General features: G+C 40.6%; 1 protein-coding gene across 1 annotated transcript; it reads left to right on the top strand.

The window, feature by feature from the left end:
* The first annotated feature begins 1,675 nt into the window (after positions 1-1,675).
* Positions 1,676-16,848, top strand: LOC124169383 (guanine nucleotide-binding protein subunit beta-like protein 1). Its single transcript, XM_046547973.1, has 4 exons — positions 1,676-1,783; positions 1,888-2,037; positions 10,299-10,622; positions 15,926-16,848. Exons 2-4 carry the CDS (start codon positions 1,894-1,896, stop codon positions 16,709-16,711), a joined length of 1,254 nt encoding a protein of 417 aa, XP_046403929.1. The 5' UTR covers positions 1,676-1,783; positions 1,888-1,893; the 3' UTR covers positions 16,712-16,848.
* The last annotated feature ends 4,937 nt before the right edge of the window (positions 16,849-21,785 follow it).

Here is a 21,785-nt window from a genome sequence, read left to right as displayed (position 1 = left end):
TTCTTGACCTTATTTAATATATAATATGGTATTTCCTGGAGTATAGGTCATTTAAACAAAAGTTAGCAGCCAACGTTTCGATTTATTTTCTTAAATCATCCTCAGGGCTATGTTAGAAAAAGTGTGAAACAATATAAAATACAGAGAATAAGACGATACACAATATTGTTCCTTTTTTATGTATAAATATTGTGTATCGTCTTATTCTCTGTATTTTATATTGTTTCACACTTTTTCTAACATAGCCCTGAAGATGATTTAAGAAAATAAATCGAAACGTTGGCTGCTAACTTTTGTTTAAATGACCTATACTCGGGGAAATACCATATTATATTATTATTATTATTAAATTGCTAATGGAGGCGGTCATGATAGTGATATAATATCTGAGTTTCTTGAAGGAGTGTTTTTTTTTTATTTTCTTTGTTAGTCTTTATTATTTAACTCTTTGTGGTTTGGCATGCGTTTTCTGGCGCCATTGAGCAGGTAGTCTGGAGTTTGGCGTGGTACACCCTCCGAAGGGTCGCTAATCCACCATGACTCGCTCACCCCCGCCTTTCTCCGGGGGGCTCCTTCCGAAAACTAGCTCCCTCCCGCCAGCGGGGGTGACCGGGTCAAGGATTTGTTTATAAATCCAATGTTAAAACGTCTTCTTTAACAAAAAGTGGAACTCCATTTGCAAAAAACTTTTACGTCTCAAACGTATTCAGAACTAAACTCATAGCAAGGGGTATTTTGACAACGACTGGTCAAGAACAGTGTGATCCAAACCAGTCCAAACAAAAAAACTTCGTCATCTTTCAATACAAATTAAAAACAAAATCAACACCGCCCGCCGCTGAAATAAAAGGACCAAAGCAAAAAACATAACAAACATTTATAATGAATGACACAATAAAAAAGGACTGTGTTTGCCCAATCAAACATCCTTGACTGTTCTTGGGTTTGATGCAAATATAGTTAAATATTAACTAACGAAAAACAGAAAATATTCTACAATGGGCGTGAAGTAGGGATCACGCGTCACAGGTACAAAACAAATACTGTGTTGGTTTGCTGGAACGGGGTAATTCGCAGTAGTGACCAACCCCAGCCTCTCAACCGTAAATTCTTCGTAAGTAGGTACTTACTCATTTCGAAGGAAAACTTTGCGAGGGTTGAAGGGGCCTCGCTAAGGTTTCTTCGGTTGAGAGTTCACTTACTGTACATACCATACTCACTCCTTGCTGGGGCGCAGCCAGAAATTAAGGCTAGGGGGGGTTTAGGCGCAACTGATACAGGAGGCATGGCCCACCAGGGTAAGCGGGAGGTGCGGGAGCCCTCCCCAGAACAATTTTAAGATAAATGGTTCATAATGGCAAGTTTTACGGCTTACTGAGGGGTACTTTTTTTAACCAAACACTATCCTATAAATAATATAAATCCAATTAAGTAAAGTGGATAAAACTTAAAAATTTCTCTGAGCTCTTGGGCCCCCCTCGCTGCGCCACTGCTACTGATGACTAATTTAACTGCGAACTATCATTGCCCTGCTGAAATCGTAAAGCCCTCCATAAATTAAGACGGGAAACAGAGTCCTCTGGATGGCTGTTCTCAACATTACTCCTTCATGGTTTTTGAGACAACATAGAGAGGACTCTGATGCGAGAGGAGTCATCTCGCCATCTCTTGCCGATAAAAGTAACTGCATGAGCTTTTCATTAGTCTCTTGTTTCGAACATGTGCGAATTGTATTAAAAGTTATTTGTTTACAAATGGACTTTCGATGACTACTGGATGAATTGTACGTTTCTGGTTTATGAAACCTTAATTTTGGAGTTGACATTTATTAGCACTGTCGATGTTTTGTTGAAGGTGCTAAAGCATGCCTATTCTGTTTAAATTTAGCCTGAGATGCCGCGTCCACCACCCGGTCCACTTTACACACTTAAAGGTGATCCAAGTCCTGTGCATAGCCTACATTTCTGGGAGAAATCAGGGAATGAAAAACTCTTCGCCGGTTGTCAGTCAGGACAGGTGCAGTTATGGAGTCTCCAGGTGAACAACTCTAATGTATCGTTAAATTCGCAAAGAGGAACACAAGTTGCAGAATATTTCTAATGTCTTCTTTAGTTCCTTTTAGAACTTAATAATTATTGATTAAGGTCGCAAAAGCTTTTTACATTTGTGAGAAAGCTTGTAATGCATACCCTCTGGATGGGAGGCAAGTATTGACATATATGTGTGTGAACTTCCAATTAAAGGATAGGAGTTAGAATGCAAATTATATTTACCTAAGAAATAGAAAGTAATATCTTCAGGAAAACGTGAGGAGAAACAACCGATAGTTTTCATGATCCTAAATTCAGTGTTATACTATAAACTAGCAGTTTATGTTCCTTGTCTCATACTTTTTTAGTATCTGAAGCCTGAGGGTCTCCTTCCTACTCATTCACCTGGCTAATAAAGAAACTATCCTTTTATGCATGCAAAATTGGACGAAGGACTTAACAACATCCTGTTCATTAATTGTCAGGGAATGCAATTAGAATAATTTGACTTTGACTGAATAAAATGATCAATGGAGGTGGTATTAAAAAAGTTTAGACATAATATTTTATGGCGCGACCGTAGTTAGACCCCCTGGTCGGCACACGATGAACTCTTTGAAAAATATGTAAAAATGACTGGAAAAATTCAATTTAAATACAGAATTTTATTTGTTCTGACAGCAAAAAGATATGATTATTAAGAAATTTATAATTTTGCTGTAAAAAAAACAATTTGAATTCGATTTGGGACGCTTGTCATAATCCACTTCACGATCTCTGTCCCAAGGGGTATGTCCTTCTTGAATGCTTCAAAAGCATCCGGGCCCACCGAGTGACCGTGGTTTTTTCGCCACACATATTCGTAAAGGTACGACTCAAAATAGTAAGCTTTGTGAGGCGTATTCTTCGAAGCCCTTTTGATAGCCAACCATGTCGCTTCAATCGTATTTGTGTGGGCACCTGTCTCCGGATCCTTGAAATGCACATTGTGTTGGACCTTCGAATGTTTAAAACCTTCTTGTTCTAAACAATTGTAGGCCTTCCAGCAATCGGAAATTATCTCAGTTCCAGGCAATACCCATTTCTTAATCACACCAAGTGATTCCTCAGCTTACCTATTAGGAACCACTTGAAAAAAAAAAATTTTTCGTCCCCCTTTCAATTCCACCAAACACCCATTCACCCTTCACATACCCTCCTCTTCTATACTTCATTTTTCCAAATTTACGTTCATCAATTTCGACAGTCATTTCTACACCTCCAATCTTAGTACTTTCTTCAACCAATACAGTCTCACACACTTCTCTACAAAAACTATATCAATCAGTCACTGTTTTATCCGTCACTTTCAAAACTGCCATATTGTACTTCTGCATACATTGCCCTAACCATTGACTCGTCTATTTCAAAATCTGACTTATACTCAAATGAATATTAAAAAACCAAGAGCCCTTCCTTTCAGAACGTGTACATTCATGCGGATTCAGTTGTGTACAATTCTTACCTAACCATTCGTACCCATCAGTCTTCTTGGATCTCTTGGTTAATTTCATTTGCTTTCCACACTTAGGACATTCATTACTTGATGCAATCAAACCTTCATTCATACACCAATCTAACACACACTTTTGACCGTATACAGGCAACAATGCGAAATATCGTATCTAATGTGTTTATAAAATCGATGTATTTCATGAAAATTAAAGTAAATAGAAATTTTACTTCTTTATTACCACCTATTATTCCTGTCTATTTTTGTTCAAGAAGGGTGATGTTTGAAAAGTTAAGGGTAGATTTCATTCTCTCGGCAAGTATTTTGAATGCAGGAACAGGCACAAAGATGTGATCGTAACAGCTCTCGTGCATTGAAAAGAATTTCTCCATGCAAAAAAAGTGTTTTCATAAAAGGTGAACTCAACCGTTTCGACAATTTGGTAAATTCTGCTGTCATGACACGAAATTTTGGTCACTTGCCTTTTGTTATTCATGGTTTGCTCTAAAATTCATGTTTAATATGTATCTATTTTTTTATTGATATGTTGTGGATCTAAATTCCCAATCATTTGCTCCATGATGCAGTCTTTCTAATTAATTTTGTTTGTGAATTTGCTTCATTTGAGAAAATAATATAATTTCCTTTGTCTATTAAATGTTTAGGAGGACAGAATTTCTTAATAATGAATCTACAATAGACTCTGGATTATACGGCTGCGGTATATCTGTGTTGCGGATTATCCGTGAATTATTTTCACTCTAGCTCAATATTTTCCGCGATCTTTATCAAAAAGTAAAATCGGATGCAAAATCACCAGAACCACTGCATTAATGCGAGGATACCCAGGGCTTATTATTTCTGTTAGAATCCCCTTTGTAAAACAGAAGCCATCACCCGCTAGCTGCATTCACGGGAGCACCGTGTTCCTGTTTTCCAAGCCTCGCAGCGCACGACCTCGCTCCGTGATCACGGATACACGTCCCGCAGCGGTTGCAACCTGGGCAACTTGCACGAGACATGACTACATGGCGTGGTGCCTGACAGGGTAGTTTCCGACGTTGAGCAGTGGTTTTGAAGCGTTTGTGCAAACCACTTTTCTGTATCCGCGATCACACAGCCACGGATGTACAGTTTTTGAAACCAGGCCTTACATGGAGCATTAATAATACGAGTCAACCATGTTATCGCCACTAAAAAGATCGCAACCTGGCAAAGAATGAGTCTGGGAAGCACTCTTTAATGACAGAATAACTGCATAAATAATAATTAATTGTTTGTTTTACGTTAATTATGAATATGACAAGACATTGAAGTGAAAGTTTGTGTTATCCGTGTTTTCTGATTATTTGTGCCGTCTCTCCCATTCATTAATTAGCCCATTAGGATAATCGGAAGCATGGTGTATTTAATTAAATAAAAGAGGGTGCCTGTATTTCCACATGGCTGCACGGATTGCAACCAAAGTTAGTACGTTGGTGCATCTCATGCTCCCAAAGCCCATAGTCTGGCTATATCCAGCGTGTCCTTTGTGTCATTTTCTCAATACCGTTTGATATGTCACATCGTGCAACTCCTGTAGTACGACATCGTGCGTGGTAGGCACACCTCTTGACACTCTCAAAGGGAAAACGTGGCTCACAGGATACTACACTTACCTAATAATCCTCTCGGTGCTAACCGTTTTACTAGGGCATGCATTCATATAACAATTTGGTCTATGCACATATATACATACACACACCCAATGTTGTAGAGCAGGTTATAAGCTGATCCTGTGTACAGTATGCATAAATCATTTTTCCCATAATTTGCTATTAAATATGAATAGAGTTATCATATCTGCTTTGTTTCTTTCCCTAAAAATCCTGCCATGTGACCGTGAATTCCAAGTTTTCTGCTTCTTTGGGTACTATCCTCCCCGAGCAACAACGGGTGGCCTGCTAGTAATCTGACACACTCTTTGGTTTTCTTGCTACTTCTCCCATTATCCTGTATCTCTTTCCTGTATAAGTTCAACAGATTCAGGCTTCAATTGGTGGAAGTTAGATATATTTAAGTAAATAAAAGATGAATTCAATCAATTCAGCTTTTACTTTGTGAAAATCCATGTTGAAATGAAAATACACAACCCTGGTAACTTTTCACTGGAAAATTATATATTGGTTCGACGCATTTCGACGCTGAGGTGTCATTCTCAAGTACACTGTTTATAATATCTACAATCCAATAAATACCCAAATTCTAGCAACCCTTTCCCCCAGCCGAGGAACCTTACCTGCCTCTCCTAGCGTGGGCTTATTCACGCATCCCAACCATTCCCTCACCAACCCTCCCACTCCTCCCCAAATCCCCCCCCCTCCCGTACATCCCTTCTCCCTCCCCCCCTGCCAGAATTTGGGTATTTATTGGATTGTCGATATTATAAACAGTGTACTTGAGAATGACGCCTCAGCATCGAAACGTGTCGTACCAATAAATAATTTTCTAGTGAAAAGATACCAGGGTTGTGTATTTTCAGTTCAAATAAAAGATCATAGCACTTTTCCACATGATTTTTTACTACATACAATGCGTTTCGGCTCACTGAGCCATCTGTACCAGAGTCTTGTACCGGGTGATGGCTCTGTGAGCCGAAACGCGTTGTATGCAGTGAAAAATCTTGTGGAAAAGTGCTACGATCTTTTATTTATTTAAATCTTTCCAGCATCTATAATTTCTGCTGAACGGCTAGTGGACGACAGCATTCACTATTCTCTACTGTAGCACCATTTCACTACAAGTAATTTTTCAGAGGAGTTGAAGTTGAAATCTCGTTTCTTTAACTTTGTTTTTTGTGTGGGAAATATATTTTCTTGCTTGAAAATTAAATATTTGCCCCAAAAGGGATAATTAATGAAAATGTATTAGGTGCGCAATTACTGTTAGGTTACTGGTCGATTTTGATGAATTGAAAACATCACGAATCAAGCTTAGACATTTGGTAAACAAACCGCTCAACAACAATGGCTATATTTTTTAGCGTCATATCGTTATTGTTGCGTGAAAATGTCCGCGTTTGTGTCAGGTGACCGTCATTTGCGGGGAGTGTTCATTTTCTTCTTTCATTCGAAGAAAACAGAGGCTGAAGTGCATCAAAAGCTCCAAAAAGTTTACGGAGATGCTGCTCTAAGTGAAACAACGCGCCATGATTGCTTCTGTCGCTTCAAAGACGGTCATTCCAATGCTGACGTGAAGGAAGAATAAAAACGTTTGAAGACGCTGAATTGGAGGCATTGCTCGATGAAGATCAGTATCAAACTCAAGAAGAGCTTGCTTATGCGTTAGGAGTTACCCACCAATCCATTTCCAAGTGATTGGATGTGCTGGAATTTATGCAAAAGTAAGGAACTTGGATTCCTTATGATTCTAAGTGAGTCTATAGCATGACAATGCTTGACCCCACGTTGCAAAACCTATTAAAACCTACCTGTAAACGCTCAAATGGGAAGTCCTCCCCCACCCCTCGCTGTATTCCCCAGATATTACGCCGTCCGATTATTACTTGTTCTGTTGTATGGCACATGGTCTGGCTGATCTGCCGTTGCGCTCATACGAAAACACCAAAAAATGGCATGATTCGTGGGTAGCCTCAAAAAATGAACACTTTTACCGTTACGGTATTCGGGCTCTGCCACAATGATGGGTAAAAGTTGTTGCTAGCGATGGACAATACTTTGAATGATTCATTTATAACCATTTTTTCACGATAAAGTTGAATTTTCATTCAATAAACAGCGGGAACTTACAGGGAACAGTGCCTGCCCTCCTTTCCCCTGATGGTTCGGCTCAGAGCCCCTGGTCTTTTGTCACACAGCATGCATTCAACCACACTACTTACTCCAGCCACACGACAATGCTGATTGTTGCCTTTAGCCAGGTTGACTCCCTCACTCCTCACAACAATGGGAGCAGTTATAATATCGGTGTGGTAGGCCGACACCTAGCAGCCTCTCTCGCATTAATTACTAAACAGTTTCCATCTTCGGAATACAGCTTCTGGTTTTTCGTTCAGTACCACATGCTGTTGTAGCTCAATCATGAAACGTACAAAATACAGCTGGACTTGTATACCAGTTGTCAAGACGCAATATCTCCGGATTTTCCGAAGTCAGTGTGTTGTTCCACTAAGTCACTGTTTGAACCATTGTACACAATGAAATCTACTCTGTCTCATCCCCCTCTAAATCCAGAAAGAAACTTTCATCCTTACTATCTCTTTTTGTTAGCTACTCCGAGATCAAGTCCTCAAGTATAGACTTATTTGATATGATTTGCATTAAACAGATTCAAGTAGTTCAGAGAGCCCACCACAATGAGACTTGAATGTGAATCGAGAAATGTCGAGAGCAAAATTTTGGAGCACTGAGTTGCTCTGGAGCCAAAACTGGAGTGGGAGGCAGATTAGAAAGGAGGAAATGTCCTTAATGAGGGAATGTCTTAGTCCATGTGCCCGACCATACTTGTATGATCTAAGAAATGGGATCATAATGATAAATTTTTCTTAAAAATTAAGGGGGAATTCAGAAATCAAGAGAAAAAGCTAGGAATAAAGGAATGCAAGCACAAAAAAGCATGAAAATCCACCTGAATGGCCTATTAAGGATCGGTGTTTGAAGAAACCTAAAGAGCCTTCAAGAAATACGGCAAAAATGTCATAACCACTCTCAGTGGCATAACTAGGAACATGCTTTGGGGGGAGGGTATTGCGGGGCCTGGGAGGCGACCGCTCTCCGGGTCCCCCCATGAGGGGGAGGGGAGAGTGGAGTCATCTCGGGGCACACCACACACACTCCCTGACTCCTCAGTCACCAGTCAGTATTCAGTGGCTCATCTCACTGCCATGATATTAACACATTCAAGTCTATTTAAGTCTAATTAATTAATTAATAGTAGCGGGCATAACTTGGTGGAAATCCATAATCGCAGGAATGGAAGGATCAACAACTTTGTTATTTCCACATGGTAATTTATTGACACCAACCATGGTTTCATTACAGCATAACATTATCAAGCCACCTTGATAATATTACCATGTGGAAATAGCAAAGTTGTTGATCCTTCTATTCCTGCGTTCATTGAAGTCGTAAAAATCGGCTGTTAAAATGAGAAAGAAAAATAGATGGAGGTTTCCAAGGCATAACTTCCATTCAAATACTGCTATTTTCAAACGGCGTACACGGGTCAAAAGAGGGAAGCTTGCCGAAGGCCAGTCACATGATCGGAATACTCAGAAGTGGATGTTAGTCACGTACGGAGGTGGAGAAAGGCAGAGCATGTCAATTGACGTGCCCTGTATCTCGGCTTGGACGGCACCACGTCAAATGACGTGCTGCTCCCTGAATGTAGAGTAAAACCTCTTTACATCGTAATGGAGGGGACCAAATTTAGGGCAATTTTATGTGTGGAGGTTCACTATGGAGAGGTTTCATTGATAGGCACCTTTTTTACATATCCTTCGAAAATGAAGGCACTACTGTCTTTTAAACCATTACATTTATGTGTTTAAACAAACATGCATGCATTAGTGAGCATGTATTTGTTATTTAATAATTACAGAAAGCAAGCGCTATCACTTGATTTTTACCACGATTCGAGAGAAAATGATGTGATCTCTCTCAATTCAACAGTCACTTAAAATTATTGGGACAGTTGGATACCTTTTTTCTTATTTACTGTTAGGTATGCTCTCATATGGAACAAAATGGCCACAACTAATGATTAACATGAAAATTACAGCATAATAAAGGTGTATAAGAAAAAAAATATGGGTGAAACATTTATTGCTGAAAATGTCATTCCATGTACGTAATCGCGGCTGCATTAATGGTCTCTAGTTGTCTCGGCACTATTTGCAGAGGTAGTTAGGCTGTCACGGGGGTATCTCCTTGGTATGATAAGTGGAGGTTTTATGAGATAGAGAGGCTCACTACAAATAGGTTTGCCTATAAATTTACATGTAAAACTGACGGGACCGTAGGGGTGGTATGAAGTATGGAGGTTTATGATGTAAAGAGGTGAGATTTTACTGTATTAATAAACAATCTTTAACTTTAAGCAGATGCTGTTATTATATGGCAAAACTAGACTATAGTTTTAAATAATTTTTTTTATTCTCTGAGGCTTTGGGGAGGGGGATCTATGCCATTGAGATTTATGCCACGGAGCACTCTACATGTGGACTGAATACATGCATGTGAGATATCACTGTGGAAGTATAAGGGATGGCTTTTCCTAGTAGGTTGTCTGAGATATTGCAAGGGAGCCAAGCAAGTGTTCCACTCAGAAAAAGTTTCTGACTAAGGGGCAACTATATAAAAATGGTATTGGCAACTTAAGATAAAAATACATGCCTGTCAGTAATATCTATGGAGAAAAAAATGCCGGAATTGGAAAAGAGAGGATATATTGGGTAGGTACGAATTCAGATTGTGACAAACATAGACAATATTGAAAATAAAATGACAATGTTACTCTTATTACATATTTTTCATTAAATATGAACTTACAAAGGAACTAAAACTTTCACACCAGTAGTTCGTTTTTAAAGACACTAAAATTTCCTTTTAAAATTGCTTGCGCCACTGGTACTCTGTGGTTTATTTCAATCCTGCCGCGTGAGTGATGGTGAAATTTTCATTAATCACCATCATGAGTAAAAATTCCCCTGGACTGGGAATCGAATCAAGGAAGAGGGAACTGATTATTTTCTGTGTATCTTCTTTTCATTTCTTCAGAGTAATAGGAGTGTGGAAGGACTCCAAGCTCATTCTGGTCCATGCCTCAACGTAGCGTGCCATGGTGACAACCTCATCACGCAAGGAAAAGGAGACGGAAATGTTAAGTCATGGCATTCGCTGGAAGGAGGCGGCTGGGCTCCTTCGTACACTATCCACACGAGGCATTCAATATTTTGTCGATTCAGCATTTTGCAAGCAGAAGACGGGAGGAATCCCATGATAGTTTGTCCTGATGAAAGCTATTCTGTTGGTGTATATTCACTTGACACCGGGGAAAGATTAGCTCATTTAAACTTTGAGGATTTCACCAAAAATTCGAAGGTAAGACTGCAATGCTAAAATGGCAGATGGTTGTTGTCACATCATTTCAGACTAGTCATTGGCTGTCAAATTATTGTTAGACCATGAATTTTTTCTAGCTATTCTTGCTAAAAAAAAAAAAAGATCTGGTGCTTTCCCAGTGAATAGACTGAATTATGTTTTCTTGGGTTTCCAGTAGAGATGGGTCGAATAGCAGATTTCTCGAATTCGAATATCGAATTCGAATATTAAATCATTGCTCGAATATTCGAATACCTCGAATTTCGAATATCTCGAATACTAAACGATGAATGCTGGAATGTTTGACTCGGTTGCATATGCAGAAGGCAACACAAAATTTTGATTTCCTTTAAAGGATTCGAACAGGAATTTAGCTGATTAATGAATATTTTAATTTTATGGAAACAATTGGGCATATAATTAATTCAACTAACATCGCTTTACCCCCACTACTGCTGCCAAGTGCTAGCTAACAATCTGAGGCATTTTGCAAAATACAAGCTCTTCTCCACCGGATTTTCTTCAATTATTTTCAGTCCATCTTTGGGAGTTCTCACGAGATAAGAAGATGAGTTGGAATTTCTATCAGGGATAAACCGAATATCCTGAGAAAATATCCCTTCGTCTGGGACTGTAACAATAAAGATTTATAGCACCACTCAGGTAACTTGATATATGTTTTCGGAAAAAAAATACCGCATCAACTTCCGAGAAGCTCAGTTGCGAGGATATCGAGTTTCGCCAGAATGCTAAGTCTCGGTCGTATTTTGGCATTTATTTCTTTGCGTAAAATGCTTAAATAAACTCAGAAATACGTCGTGTTTGGTATTATTCTTTTTGAAAGTACGTGAACATTACTAATATTTCAATCCAATAAAGGTGTAGAATCAACTGACGGAAGTCATTGTTGGACACCTTTTGTGCTAATAGATGACTCATGCAGCGTTTGACCTCCAAAGAAATGGGGAACTTGGAAGCTGGTAGAAAAAAAAGGTCAGTGGGGGAGAAAAGGGAGAGCCCGAAACACGTTTCTATTGTTCTCGTGTAACTTGGTATTTTTTCGAAGCTAAGGTCTTTGTAATATGATCCCTGCGCGAGCTGTGACCTTTTTTTTATTTCGAAGAAGAGGAAAGCCTCAGAGCTAGTGCTGAATGGGTGGGGTTACCGGATCTTGGGAAATGCGCTAATACCCCACGGTACTCATGCTGCAGTTGACCTCTTGAAATGGGGAACTTCGAAGCAGGTAGCCAGAAAAAGGTCAGTGGGTGAGAAAAGGGGGGAGGGCGTGAAACACGTTTTCATTGTTCTCGTAACTCGATATTTTTTTCGAAGCAAAGGTCTTCGTAATACGATCCTTGCGCGAGCGAGGACTTTTTTGTTTGATTTCGGAGAAGAGGAAAGCGTCAGAGTGGGTGAGGCGAGTGCTGAATGGAGGGGGATAGCAGATCGTGGGAAATGCGCCAATGTTATTATCCCACGGCACTGAGTTTCTCCCTATGGTAGTTTCATCTCCTGGAAAAGATTCAAACTAAGTGCCTGTGCTTATTAGCCATAAATGACACATGATAAACACTTCGTCTTATTTATACGAAACTTGCGCGAGCTGGGGCCTTTTGTTTGATTTCGAAGAGGAGGAAAGCTTCGGAGGGGGGGCCGAGGGCTGATGGATGGAGGGGGAAGCGGATTTTGGGAATTGTTCTACGAAGTTACTATCCCACGGCACTGAGGTTTTCCTGGTGGGGGAAACCGGGGATTTTCGGATTTTTTCACCTGGATCAATTTGGGTTCCCCACGTCGAACTCTTTTCACCGCTCTAACCCGCGCATTTGATGTAGTTCGTCAACTTGCCTAAACTGGCGCTGCACGCACTACAAGACTAGAGTTCTCAACATTTTTCTGAGTCAACTACCAACGACGTGCGTGCGATAGTGTACGACGCGAAATTCAAAGTATTCGAGGTGGTACTTTTCGCATAACTATTCGAGACCTCGAATATCGAATACTTCCTAGTATTCGAGTAATCGCGGATACTATTCGCACATCTCTAGTTTCCAGCCAGGGGAGAGAGTCCATTTTCCCTTACATTTCAAAGCCATTCACGTTTTTAAATTCTGTTTTTCCACAGAATTTTTTATTTAAAACACAACCATGGTTTCCACGGTTATCATCATCTTCTGGCAACATCATGCACGTTCCTCATCGTCAGGGAAAGATGCCGCTGTGATGACCGAGGCCTTTATTTATACTTGTATCACAGTAGTGGTCTCTTCCCATTGGTTAGCTCTGATTTTCATTCTCCAATGATGTAGCAGTTTTCAGCGCAGGCCCCCAAGCATTGCTCATCTCATAGCCAGTGTCTCCATTGAAAAATCCAATTGGAAAGCCAGCATCCGAGTGCTTGTGTGTGTGTGCATCCACCAACACTATGCATCCATAGCCTTCCATTGGGCGCAATGGATCTCACATGCACAGTGCGAGTATATTTTCATTTGCCCGCATCACTAGGCAGCATAGAGCCATGACGATCATAGTAGCTGTTTGTTCTGACGTGCTTAATGCAGTTTTTCTGCTTTTCGCATTTATACGGACAGATCAGTGACAGATTATTTAGCTTAAAAAATGAATATATGTTATTGTTGGGTTTTTTGTTCAATCAATCAACCGAGCTTTTCTCAATGGGGTTTTATTCGGTGAGGTCGAATAATGCAATGACATTACATGACACAATCAGGTGCCTCTCCTCCCGCGTCCGACTTGCATCTGCCTTATATACACTCAGTCGCCAGATACCTGGAATGAAAAGTGAGGGAGGAAACCTTCCGAGGGAAGGAGGGGAAAGACCCAAGGGAGGGAAGGGGATGGGTTCCTCGACACTCCCTGTGCCTACCCCAACACCCTCCCTTTCCTAATCAAGACCATCGTCTTTCATTAGCCGCACAAGTCCCGTAATCATTTGGCAGTCTGGTTATCCTCCCATAGCGACTCCTTTGGACTCCGTCATTCCCCAGGTCGATAGCTGTTGATGACTGGCCCCTTGGGTCGAACGTCTTCGCTGTAATGTTCTTTATTCGGGGCGAGGACAAGATATGCTCGATTCCTCCGGAACTCGCCCTCAGGTGTCCTGATGTCATAGGATCGCGGCTCTGCTCTCTTTCTCACCACGGTCCCATAGCATTTCTTATCTACTAACCAAACTCGATCTCCGGGCAATAGATCTGCCAGCTCCCGAGTGCGATGCGTAGATCGAATTGTAATTTTTCTTTTGTTTTCCTGGTCCGCCACTTCATCCTCTGCTCTCTCAGGTTGAGCCATTTCGGTTCCAGCGGCGTAGACCTAGAAACTAAAAGTCCAAGATTATGGTCTCTCTCCTTGGCTAAAATATTATAGTATAATTTTTTAAATGACTCGGCATTATAAAGAACACTGATCTTATAGAATTCACTTGCAAAAATACATTGCATGTAATTATACTTAATGGCCTGAAGAGCATCTTAAATCACACCTTGCTGGATCGGTTTGGGGTGGTATGGCTGCATGTAAAGGGGGGGTCTATGCATACCACGTGAGGCATTTTAAACTTTTAAGTTGTACCACTGAGCTGCACTAAGAGTTTATAATGTTGTTTTGCATGTGTGCCTATCAGGCACATTGCTCCGCTACTCAGTAGTTCAAATATTGTGCCTGATGGAAGGTTAGCTTGGTCTGTGCAGCCTTGTGAAAAATACGGGGTTGTCAACCAAGAAGCCTTAGTTTGGATGATCTCTGCATTCTCTTCGGGTTTTCACCGCGTCCGTTGGGTTTTGGCGACAACAGTTTCCCTGACGTTGCTGTCAGCGTCTTCAGGTCAAAGGTGAACTAACTCAGAAAATTTCCGCCTGTATATAGGCCTCTTCATTCTGCTGCTGTTCTCTCATTGGTCGGTGGTTGTCCATCTCTCATTGTTGGTCTCCCATAGGTTGGTGGTTGGAGAATCCATTTCCATGCGTTATGCAGGTGGTAGCCTTGATCCCTGTTGAAATTCAAGGCGTTTTTGCTATCTCAATAGCTTCTCTGATAAGGCGAGGGAAGCATTTATTTTCTTTTGCTTTTATTTTGGCGTCTTCAAAGAGTATGTTGTGTCCAGGTTCACTCCAAGCGTACTCAGATATGGCCTTTTGTGAGTACCAGCCTTAGTTTGGGTCCCTTCAGCCCTCTCAAAGGATCTTGTTTTGGTTGCATGCATGCGTGACTATGTGTATGTAAGTGAGTGTGGCTATTCTCATTGAGAGGCTGGGATTTGGTCCCTGAGGTGAAACACTCCCTTTCCTGCACGCAACAGTGTACAAGGTGCACGGTTGCTGGGAGATGTTTTATGGCCATTTGGGTTTTTTCATTCCACCTACGTATGTAGTATCTTTGAGGCTGTAGAGCTAACTTTACCCCGTTTTCCACCTTCTCCCTCGGGAGGAACAGCCAAGGCCCTCCCCAATAACTTCTGCGAGGGTTACCGCCGTTTCTGAATGAATTGGCATACCTTAGAATAATTCAAATGAAAAATGATGCTCACTTTTGAGATGTGAGGAAAATATGAGGGTAAGAGAAGGAGGAGGATGAGTGTGGCATTGAGAATATAGATCCAAGGTGTCCAGAAACGAGAATTAGAAGAAGGTGTAATTCTGGTGGAAATATTAGTCAAAGGTTTGAAATAACAATTTTAAAGGCTATGGAGATCAATTCCCCCCTTTTGTATTTAAAGTGAGTGAGTATCCATCTCAGGCTATGTACAGTGATACCTACAGATATGAGTTTAATTCATTCCGTAACTTTGCTCCTATGTCAATGTGCTCGCATCTCAAAGCAATATTCCCCATTGAAATTAATTGAAATGCCATTAATCCATTCCTGCCCCAAAAATACTACCCAAATTATTTTGGTTTTGTGTTTTTGAATAAGAAATATGTAGTATGTATTTATAAATGACAACTGTTGTATAAAAGCATGAGAAAAGAGAATGCAAAGCAAAGGAAACTGGTTTTCTGAAGTGTATTTGTACTTCGGTCACTTTAATGCAACTTACGCGGAACTTAAATGCTGCTGTTTGCTCAATTCTAGTCACTGCTATTCTCTTCACTGGTCTTTGCCTTTTTTGCCATGTGCTGCGCCACAGTTCTGTCATTCCTCATATCTCAAATTTTGCATGTATTTCAAAGCGAAATTTTGCTCCCTCGATGGCACTTATCTCAAATATCTCGTACGTTAAGGCACTTGTATCTCGAGGTATGGCTGTGTTAACATTTTGTCTCTCATTGTGGAAACTTTTTCAGAAATTCGGGTACATCATGGCTCTCAAAGCCTTTTCTGACCCTCGCAGCCAGCAGCCAATGCTCTTGGTCGCACATGAAGGAGGCCAGCTGAGTCTCAGGGATCTCGTGAACGGAGGGAAGGAGATGTGTTGTCTCGACGTTGGTGAGCCAATACTGTGCCTGGACTTTGACCCAGCCGAAGGAGTCGGATTGTACGGCTCTCCGGAAGGTGCACAGATTAAAAAATTCTGTGTCGATACGAAGAATGGCACTTGTGAACTAGGAAGCTGCACTCCGATAACAAACCCTGGAATTTCCAGCATTCATTTCCGACCGGATTACAAAATTGTCTCCACCGGAGGTTGGGATAGCAGAATAAGAATATTTTCGTGGCAGCGGTCGTGCAAATCCTCAAGTCAAAAGAGTGAGGTCAGTGCTGTAGATGATGAGAAAGAAGTCATCCAAGGCCAATCACTCGACAGGCGTGTAGCCCCCTCTGAAACCTTGGTGCAGCCTTCAATCGCGGATTCCATTGACGTTACATCACCCAATCTACACTCGGATAAAGTGAGTGGAGGTTCGAAAAGTGAGAAGAGTCTGTCACCAAGTGTTAGCAATAGTGTTAATATGATGGTGGTGCCATCTTTTAGGAAGCCGATGAAGCCTTTAGCAGTGTTAAATCATCACACCAAAGCGATCCAATGTGTTGTGTATTCTGCAGGACGGGTGGAGTCGTGGGAAAGTTCATGCCTTCTGGCTGCTGGCTCTAATGATGGTGGGATTTCACTTTGGGATTTGTATAATTAATTTGGTTTCAATTCAAATTCAATTGGAAATTGTTTTAATAATGCCCAGGAAATCTTACTGCTGTGATTTTGTGAATTACAGCTACTGTAAATTTTTATATTCTGATGGTACATTGAATAAATGTATGATGAAATGAAGTGAATAATGTGTCACATGCAGATGCCATCTGTGGCCATGCACTTACCAACAACTGAATGTGGTTCTGGATTGTCATGAGACTAGTTCCTTGAATGTTTCTGTTTCTTGAGTGGCATATGGAGATCCTCATTTTGGGGGTTGGGAGGGGGGGTCTAGACCCCCCTCGGCTCCCTTCCTTATACCATATATGTACCACCCCAAATACCACAGAACTTTTTCCTTCCAGACCACTATGCTGTCCACATTCCTGAATTCCCATGGCAGTTGTACCGAGGCTCATGGTACTACATGTTGTGCCCTAGCAGTCCATCAAGGATGGCAATGTGAGGGAAAAAAGGGCTTGCATGAAGCCACAACTGGTTGAGAGTCCCAAACCTGCGCTAAAGCAGCACATGGCAAAAATGCATTATGTTTCAAACATGCCGTGCGAAGAGTGGTGTAATTTACATGACTTTCAGGAATTTTTCTCTTAAAATCGGGAGGGCCCAAAATTTGTGTGTGAATTTGGGCATTCAGAGTGTAACAGGCCTTGAGATTGAAGGACAAGTAATTTTCCTAAATATCAGCCAATATGACTGAATTAACCTGGTATAGAGCCCAAGAAGAATTCCTGAATATTATTCACCAGGAAAAATTTTAATTGTTTACATGACTTGTTTTAGCTTCAGCGCAGGTTTGAGGTTTTCAACCTGTTGTGGCTTCATTGAAGTCCTTTCTCTCTCGCATTGCCATCCTTGATGGACTGTAAGGGCACAACATCTAAGCTTTGTTCACATCGCTTGCTCCATCTGTGACTTCTGCACCTGCAGGGGCAAGAGCGAAGAGACAAGGGCAGAAAGGTTCAACTCACGTGACGTGAACGCTTTTTGAGGAATAGATGGCGCGTGATGTAATTGTTAGAAATCTGCTCCAAGGACTTGAGGAGGATTCTTCAGATGAAGATGATAATAATATTCAAAATTTATTACCAGCATTAGCTCAGCCACTGGAGAGAGGTAGTAAAATTATGTGTCAATCCATATATATTAGTAAATTTCATCAAATAGTTTTATTTCATTAGTATATTAGTAATGTTCATCAAATAAACTTGCATATGAGTTGCCAGGATCAATATCAAGATGTTACTTTGGTTAAAAATAAATTTTTAGCCGAGGTGAGTTTGGATTTCATAAGTCGAGCGAGGGTAGGGGTTTATAAATAATTATTGATGTTTGGTCCCACCCATCGCATATTCTATACTGTAACGGATCGAACCGCGAGAGCCGCCCGCTCGACTCCCGTTCGATCTCTCCCCGGACATGTGATAATAAATTCCCCAACTCCCAAAATATAAGAATGCCCCTACTTAGACTTACCTTTTCAGGGCCCCAAATCAAGTCCCCCAATTGAACATGCCCACACGCACACTCACTTACAAAAGGATTGAAGGCACTTGTGGCAATGGCAAATAATAGCAAATTCAATAAAATCCTTTTCACCACTGATTTTAATAAATTAAATGACATTGATCCAAAAATTTACACATAAACCAAAATATACCCCAATCACAAATGATAAATCTTCTTCAATAATACAACGGCGTCACCTCCAACGTGAAATTTAACCACACGTCTTCTCCTTCAAATACCAATATCACTTCACCAATGATTATTATCCAAAGACAATGATCTCTTCCACTAGCAAATACATAACGCGCCTTGGTCCATGAACAATGTGAATGGTGTGAAATAAGACTCTCAAAAGTTACATTCAAGGCGATTATGAAATCATATTGAAATAAGTCAGTTCAAATGGCCACCCGTCTTAAATCAGGGCTCAATGATACGCCAAGTAACTACTAAGATTCATAATTATTGCTCAATCTTCTCAACGCGAGCACTCAAGTCTTGCAGGGCCGTGACAAAAGACCAGTCAACAGCGAATTCACTAGGGCCTTTAATGGAGAGTTCACTAGGGACTTTCGGAGGGGGGGGACAATCTGGATTGCAAAGGACTTTTAGGGCTTTGGGAAATTCCAAGCTTACGTCCTTCTTTGATGACCAAGCCACCCCTCGCCAGCTGTCCACGTGCGTGCAACTTCATCCAACTGCCGAAGTCGTGCTACCACTGCTTGTCACTGCACTTACAATTCAACTTGCTTCGTGCCAGAGCGTAGAAGAGAGAGCGAGAGGCCTCGTGTCTCTGCCTTTTATCACCTCTCCTTTTACCCATAAACACCTCCGATTCACACTAACGCCCTCAGTTACACTATTTAGAGGCGGGTTTTCAAATACCTTCCGGGAGAAACCACAACGTCGCCTCTCCCGGAAATCCAATTCCTCACTATTTCACTTACACATAAACAAATATTATACATTTAAAACATAAAATTAACCCTTCACACAGATATTTAGTGCCGCCCTTTGTTCCCCAATGCCAAAAATGTGAGCGTGCGCGCAGACGTAACCCCAGCCGCAATATATTTTACTTTACCCATCGGGCCGACTCCGATCCGTACCATTACAATACGTGATCCTATGAATATATAATTCTTTCAAACATTTGGAGGCAATAGGTTCAAAGCAGAAGGAAGGCATTCCTCTTTAATGCTGTTGGTAGTGTGTTAGGCAAAAATTCCTCCTAAAATGTAAGAAGTAATTATTTTTACAGCGGTAGATATTGAAATAGTGCCTTCTGTGATGCGAACGAAAAGGGACAAGAAAGCACAAAAAAGTGCAGAAGTCGCAGCGACGCGAACAAAGCTCTAGTACCTTGAGCAGGGGCGCCGACTTATAAAAAATATTGGGGGGGCCCATATCGGAGGTTTTTCCCCGGGAAGAGGTTAAATTCAAAGTGTGTCGCAGTGCCGAAAAGCTGTCATGATTCACACCACCTGATTCAGTTAACCTGCTTAACCTTATAATTATTTGTTTTAACACATTGTTGAATTTATTTTAAAAGGTAACTATCGTCAAACATGGGAAAAAAATTACCAATATAGTTTTGTGATTTCACAAAGCATAATATAACTTAATTATTTTCTTGAATTATTTAGGGGGCCCTGCCCCCCCAAACAAATCTTTGAGGGGGCTCGGGCCCCCTCAGGCCCCATGGAGTCGGTGCCACTGACCTTGAGTGATCTAGGAAATAAGGAGCCTATATAGTGTAGTGGTCTGTGCAGAGACCAAGAGTACATCCTGCACATAGTACATATTTACAAATCTCTCAGAAAACCTATTGAGCTTCAATTTGTTCTCTAAAGAGGTTTTCTGTGAGACCCACAAAATTCGTCAATATCCTCGTGGATTTTTTCAGAAGCTTTTGAAATCCATTAATTTTTGTGAGGGATCTCATCAAAATGTTATTCAATCCTTTCGTCTTGGAAATGATGCACTGAAAATTGCAAGTACATAATTAGTAAGTATTCCTGAACAACAAGGAGCCATGGGAAGAGAATAGAATAAGTGATGGGTTGTTTATGAAGAGGGAAGAGCTGACGAGAATATTGTTGAGGAGAAAAAGCTGGTGAAGCGTCTTATGTGGAGTACATATGGTGTATGGTATCTCATTATTTTCTTTCGGTCAATTGCAATTTTTGGTCAGAGTGAACGAACTCATTTTGGTTGTCTTTCACCGGTTTAGTAGCAAAAAACGAGTACGTCATCAATTAAAAATAAAAATTTGCAGAATTTCATGTGCTGCAAAGAAAATGAAAAGAGAAGGAACTTAAAATGATGCGAAATAATGTACCTAAGCTCCGGCATAGCTGTTGGACTAATTATCGTGTAATACTATCTTCGTATCGGATTTCTTGGAATCAGGGGTGAATCCAGAATTTTCTTCTGTGGGGGGAGGGGGCACAATTGGGACTTCAAAGGTCTGACAGATCTTCTCATAATTGAGATAAAAACAAAATACCACAATTACTGCCAGAATATTCTCATTATTTTGATATGAAAATTATTAATTTAAATGATTGAGGCTCCCTAATGCACAAAATAAAACGAACATAATGATAACAGTATTTAAAATTTTGTTTATTTTTTAAGTATCTGGGGGGGAGGCACGTACCCTCCCCTAAATCCGCCTATGCTAGGAATTCGTAATTATCAAGTTCAAAGGGATATACCTTCATTGTAAGTCTATGGAGCATTGAAATATAACTTTTAATGGAAATAAAAAATCATTGAAAATATCATTTAAGGTTGGAGTTTTTTGTGCCGAAAAAGGCACATTTCAAATCGTCCACATAGCGTCACTTCTCATTGTCGATGGCATATTTTACTACTCCAGCGATTTCAAAAGTGCCGCCAAGAAAGGCTAGTTTTTTAGAATGACTTTGAAAATCATTTTCAAGGAAATCACGCTTAATGTCGGAATTGGGACCAAATGGCGAAAATTTTCATCGATAAAATCCACAAACTTCTTATTAGAAACGTGGTCGAATTCGTACACCAATGATAAGAGAACTCTTGATAACGAGGTCAAGCACGCGGGTTGGGCGGGTGATTCAGAGAGAGAACGGCACGTATATGGGGGCGTTAGTCAGCGAACAAACCCGATGTTCAGTTCTGTGTCGTTTTTCCATATTGGCGATAAGAAAAGTGCCAGTAACCGCGCAATTCCTCAACTGCTAATTTGTGCAAGGCGATAGCTTTCAAAATCAGGGAAAGGTCAATATACACTCGATGGGTTAATTTATTTTAATCTTTCCCGTAATAGCTCGCCTCCACGATCAAAGATGGGCACCGCTTCTAAATTACATCATTTCAGACCCACTAATCATTGGGCCACTAATTATTTTGCCATTCAATGCGAATACTTTTTCCTATCACGATTTAAGACGTTAGGATTAAAAAACCGAAAGAAACGATGCACGCAATCACGTTACATAGATTGGAAAGAATACATTTACAGCTTTTATTAATAAGGTTGAAAGCAGAATTAGAAAACGGTA

The sequence above is a fragment of the Ischnura elegans genome, chromosome 12 (assembly GCF_921293095.1).
Source record: "Ischnura elegans chromosome 12, ioIscEleg1.1, whole genome shotgun sequence".
Lineage (NCBI taxonomy): Eukaryota > Metazoa > Arthropoda > Insecta > Odonata > Coenagrionidae > Ischnura > Ischnura elegans.
Note: the sequence above shows the minus strand (reverse complement) of the source record. Positions and strands in the feature narration are given on the sequence as shown.

What these genes read in the sequence shown, in the direction of transcription:
- LOC124169383 (XM_046547973.1), top strand. Translation starts at nt 1,894, where the DNA reads ATGCCGCGTCCACCACCCGGTCCACTTTACACACTTAAAGGTGATCCA. An exon ending in TGCAGTTATGGAGTCTCCAG is followed by an intron (nt 2,038 to 10,298) that starts GTGAACAACTCT and finishes TCATTTCTTCAG; the next exon opens with AGTAATAGGAGTGTGGAAGG. An exon ending in ATTTCACCAAAAATTCGAAG is followed by an intron (nt 10,623 to 15,925) that starts GTAAGACTGCAA and finishes AAACTTTTTCAG; the next exon opens with AAATTCGGGTACATCATGGC.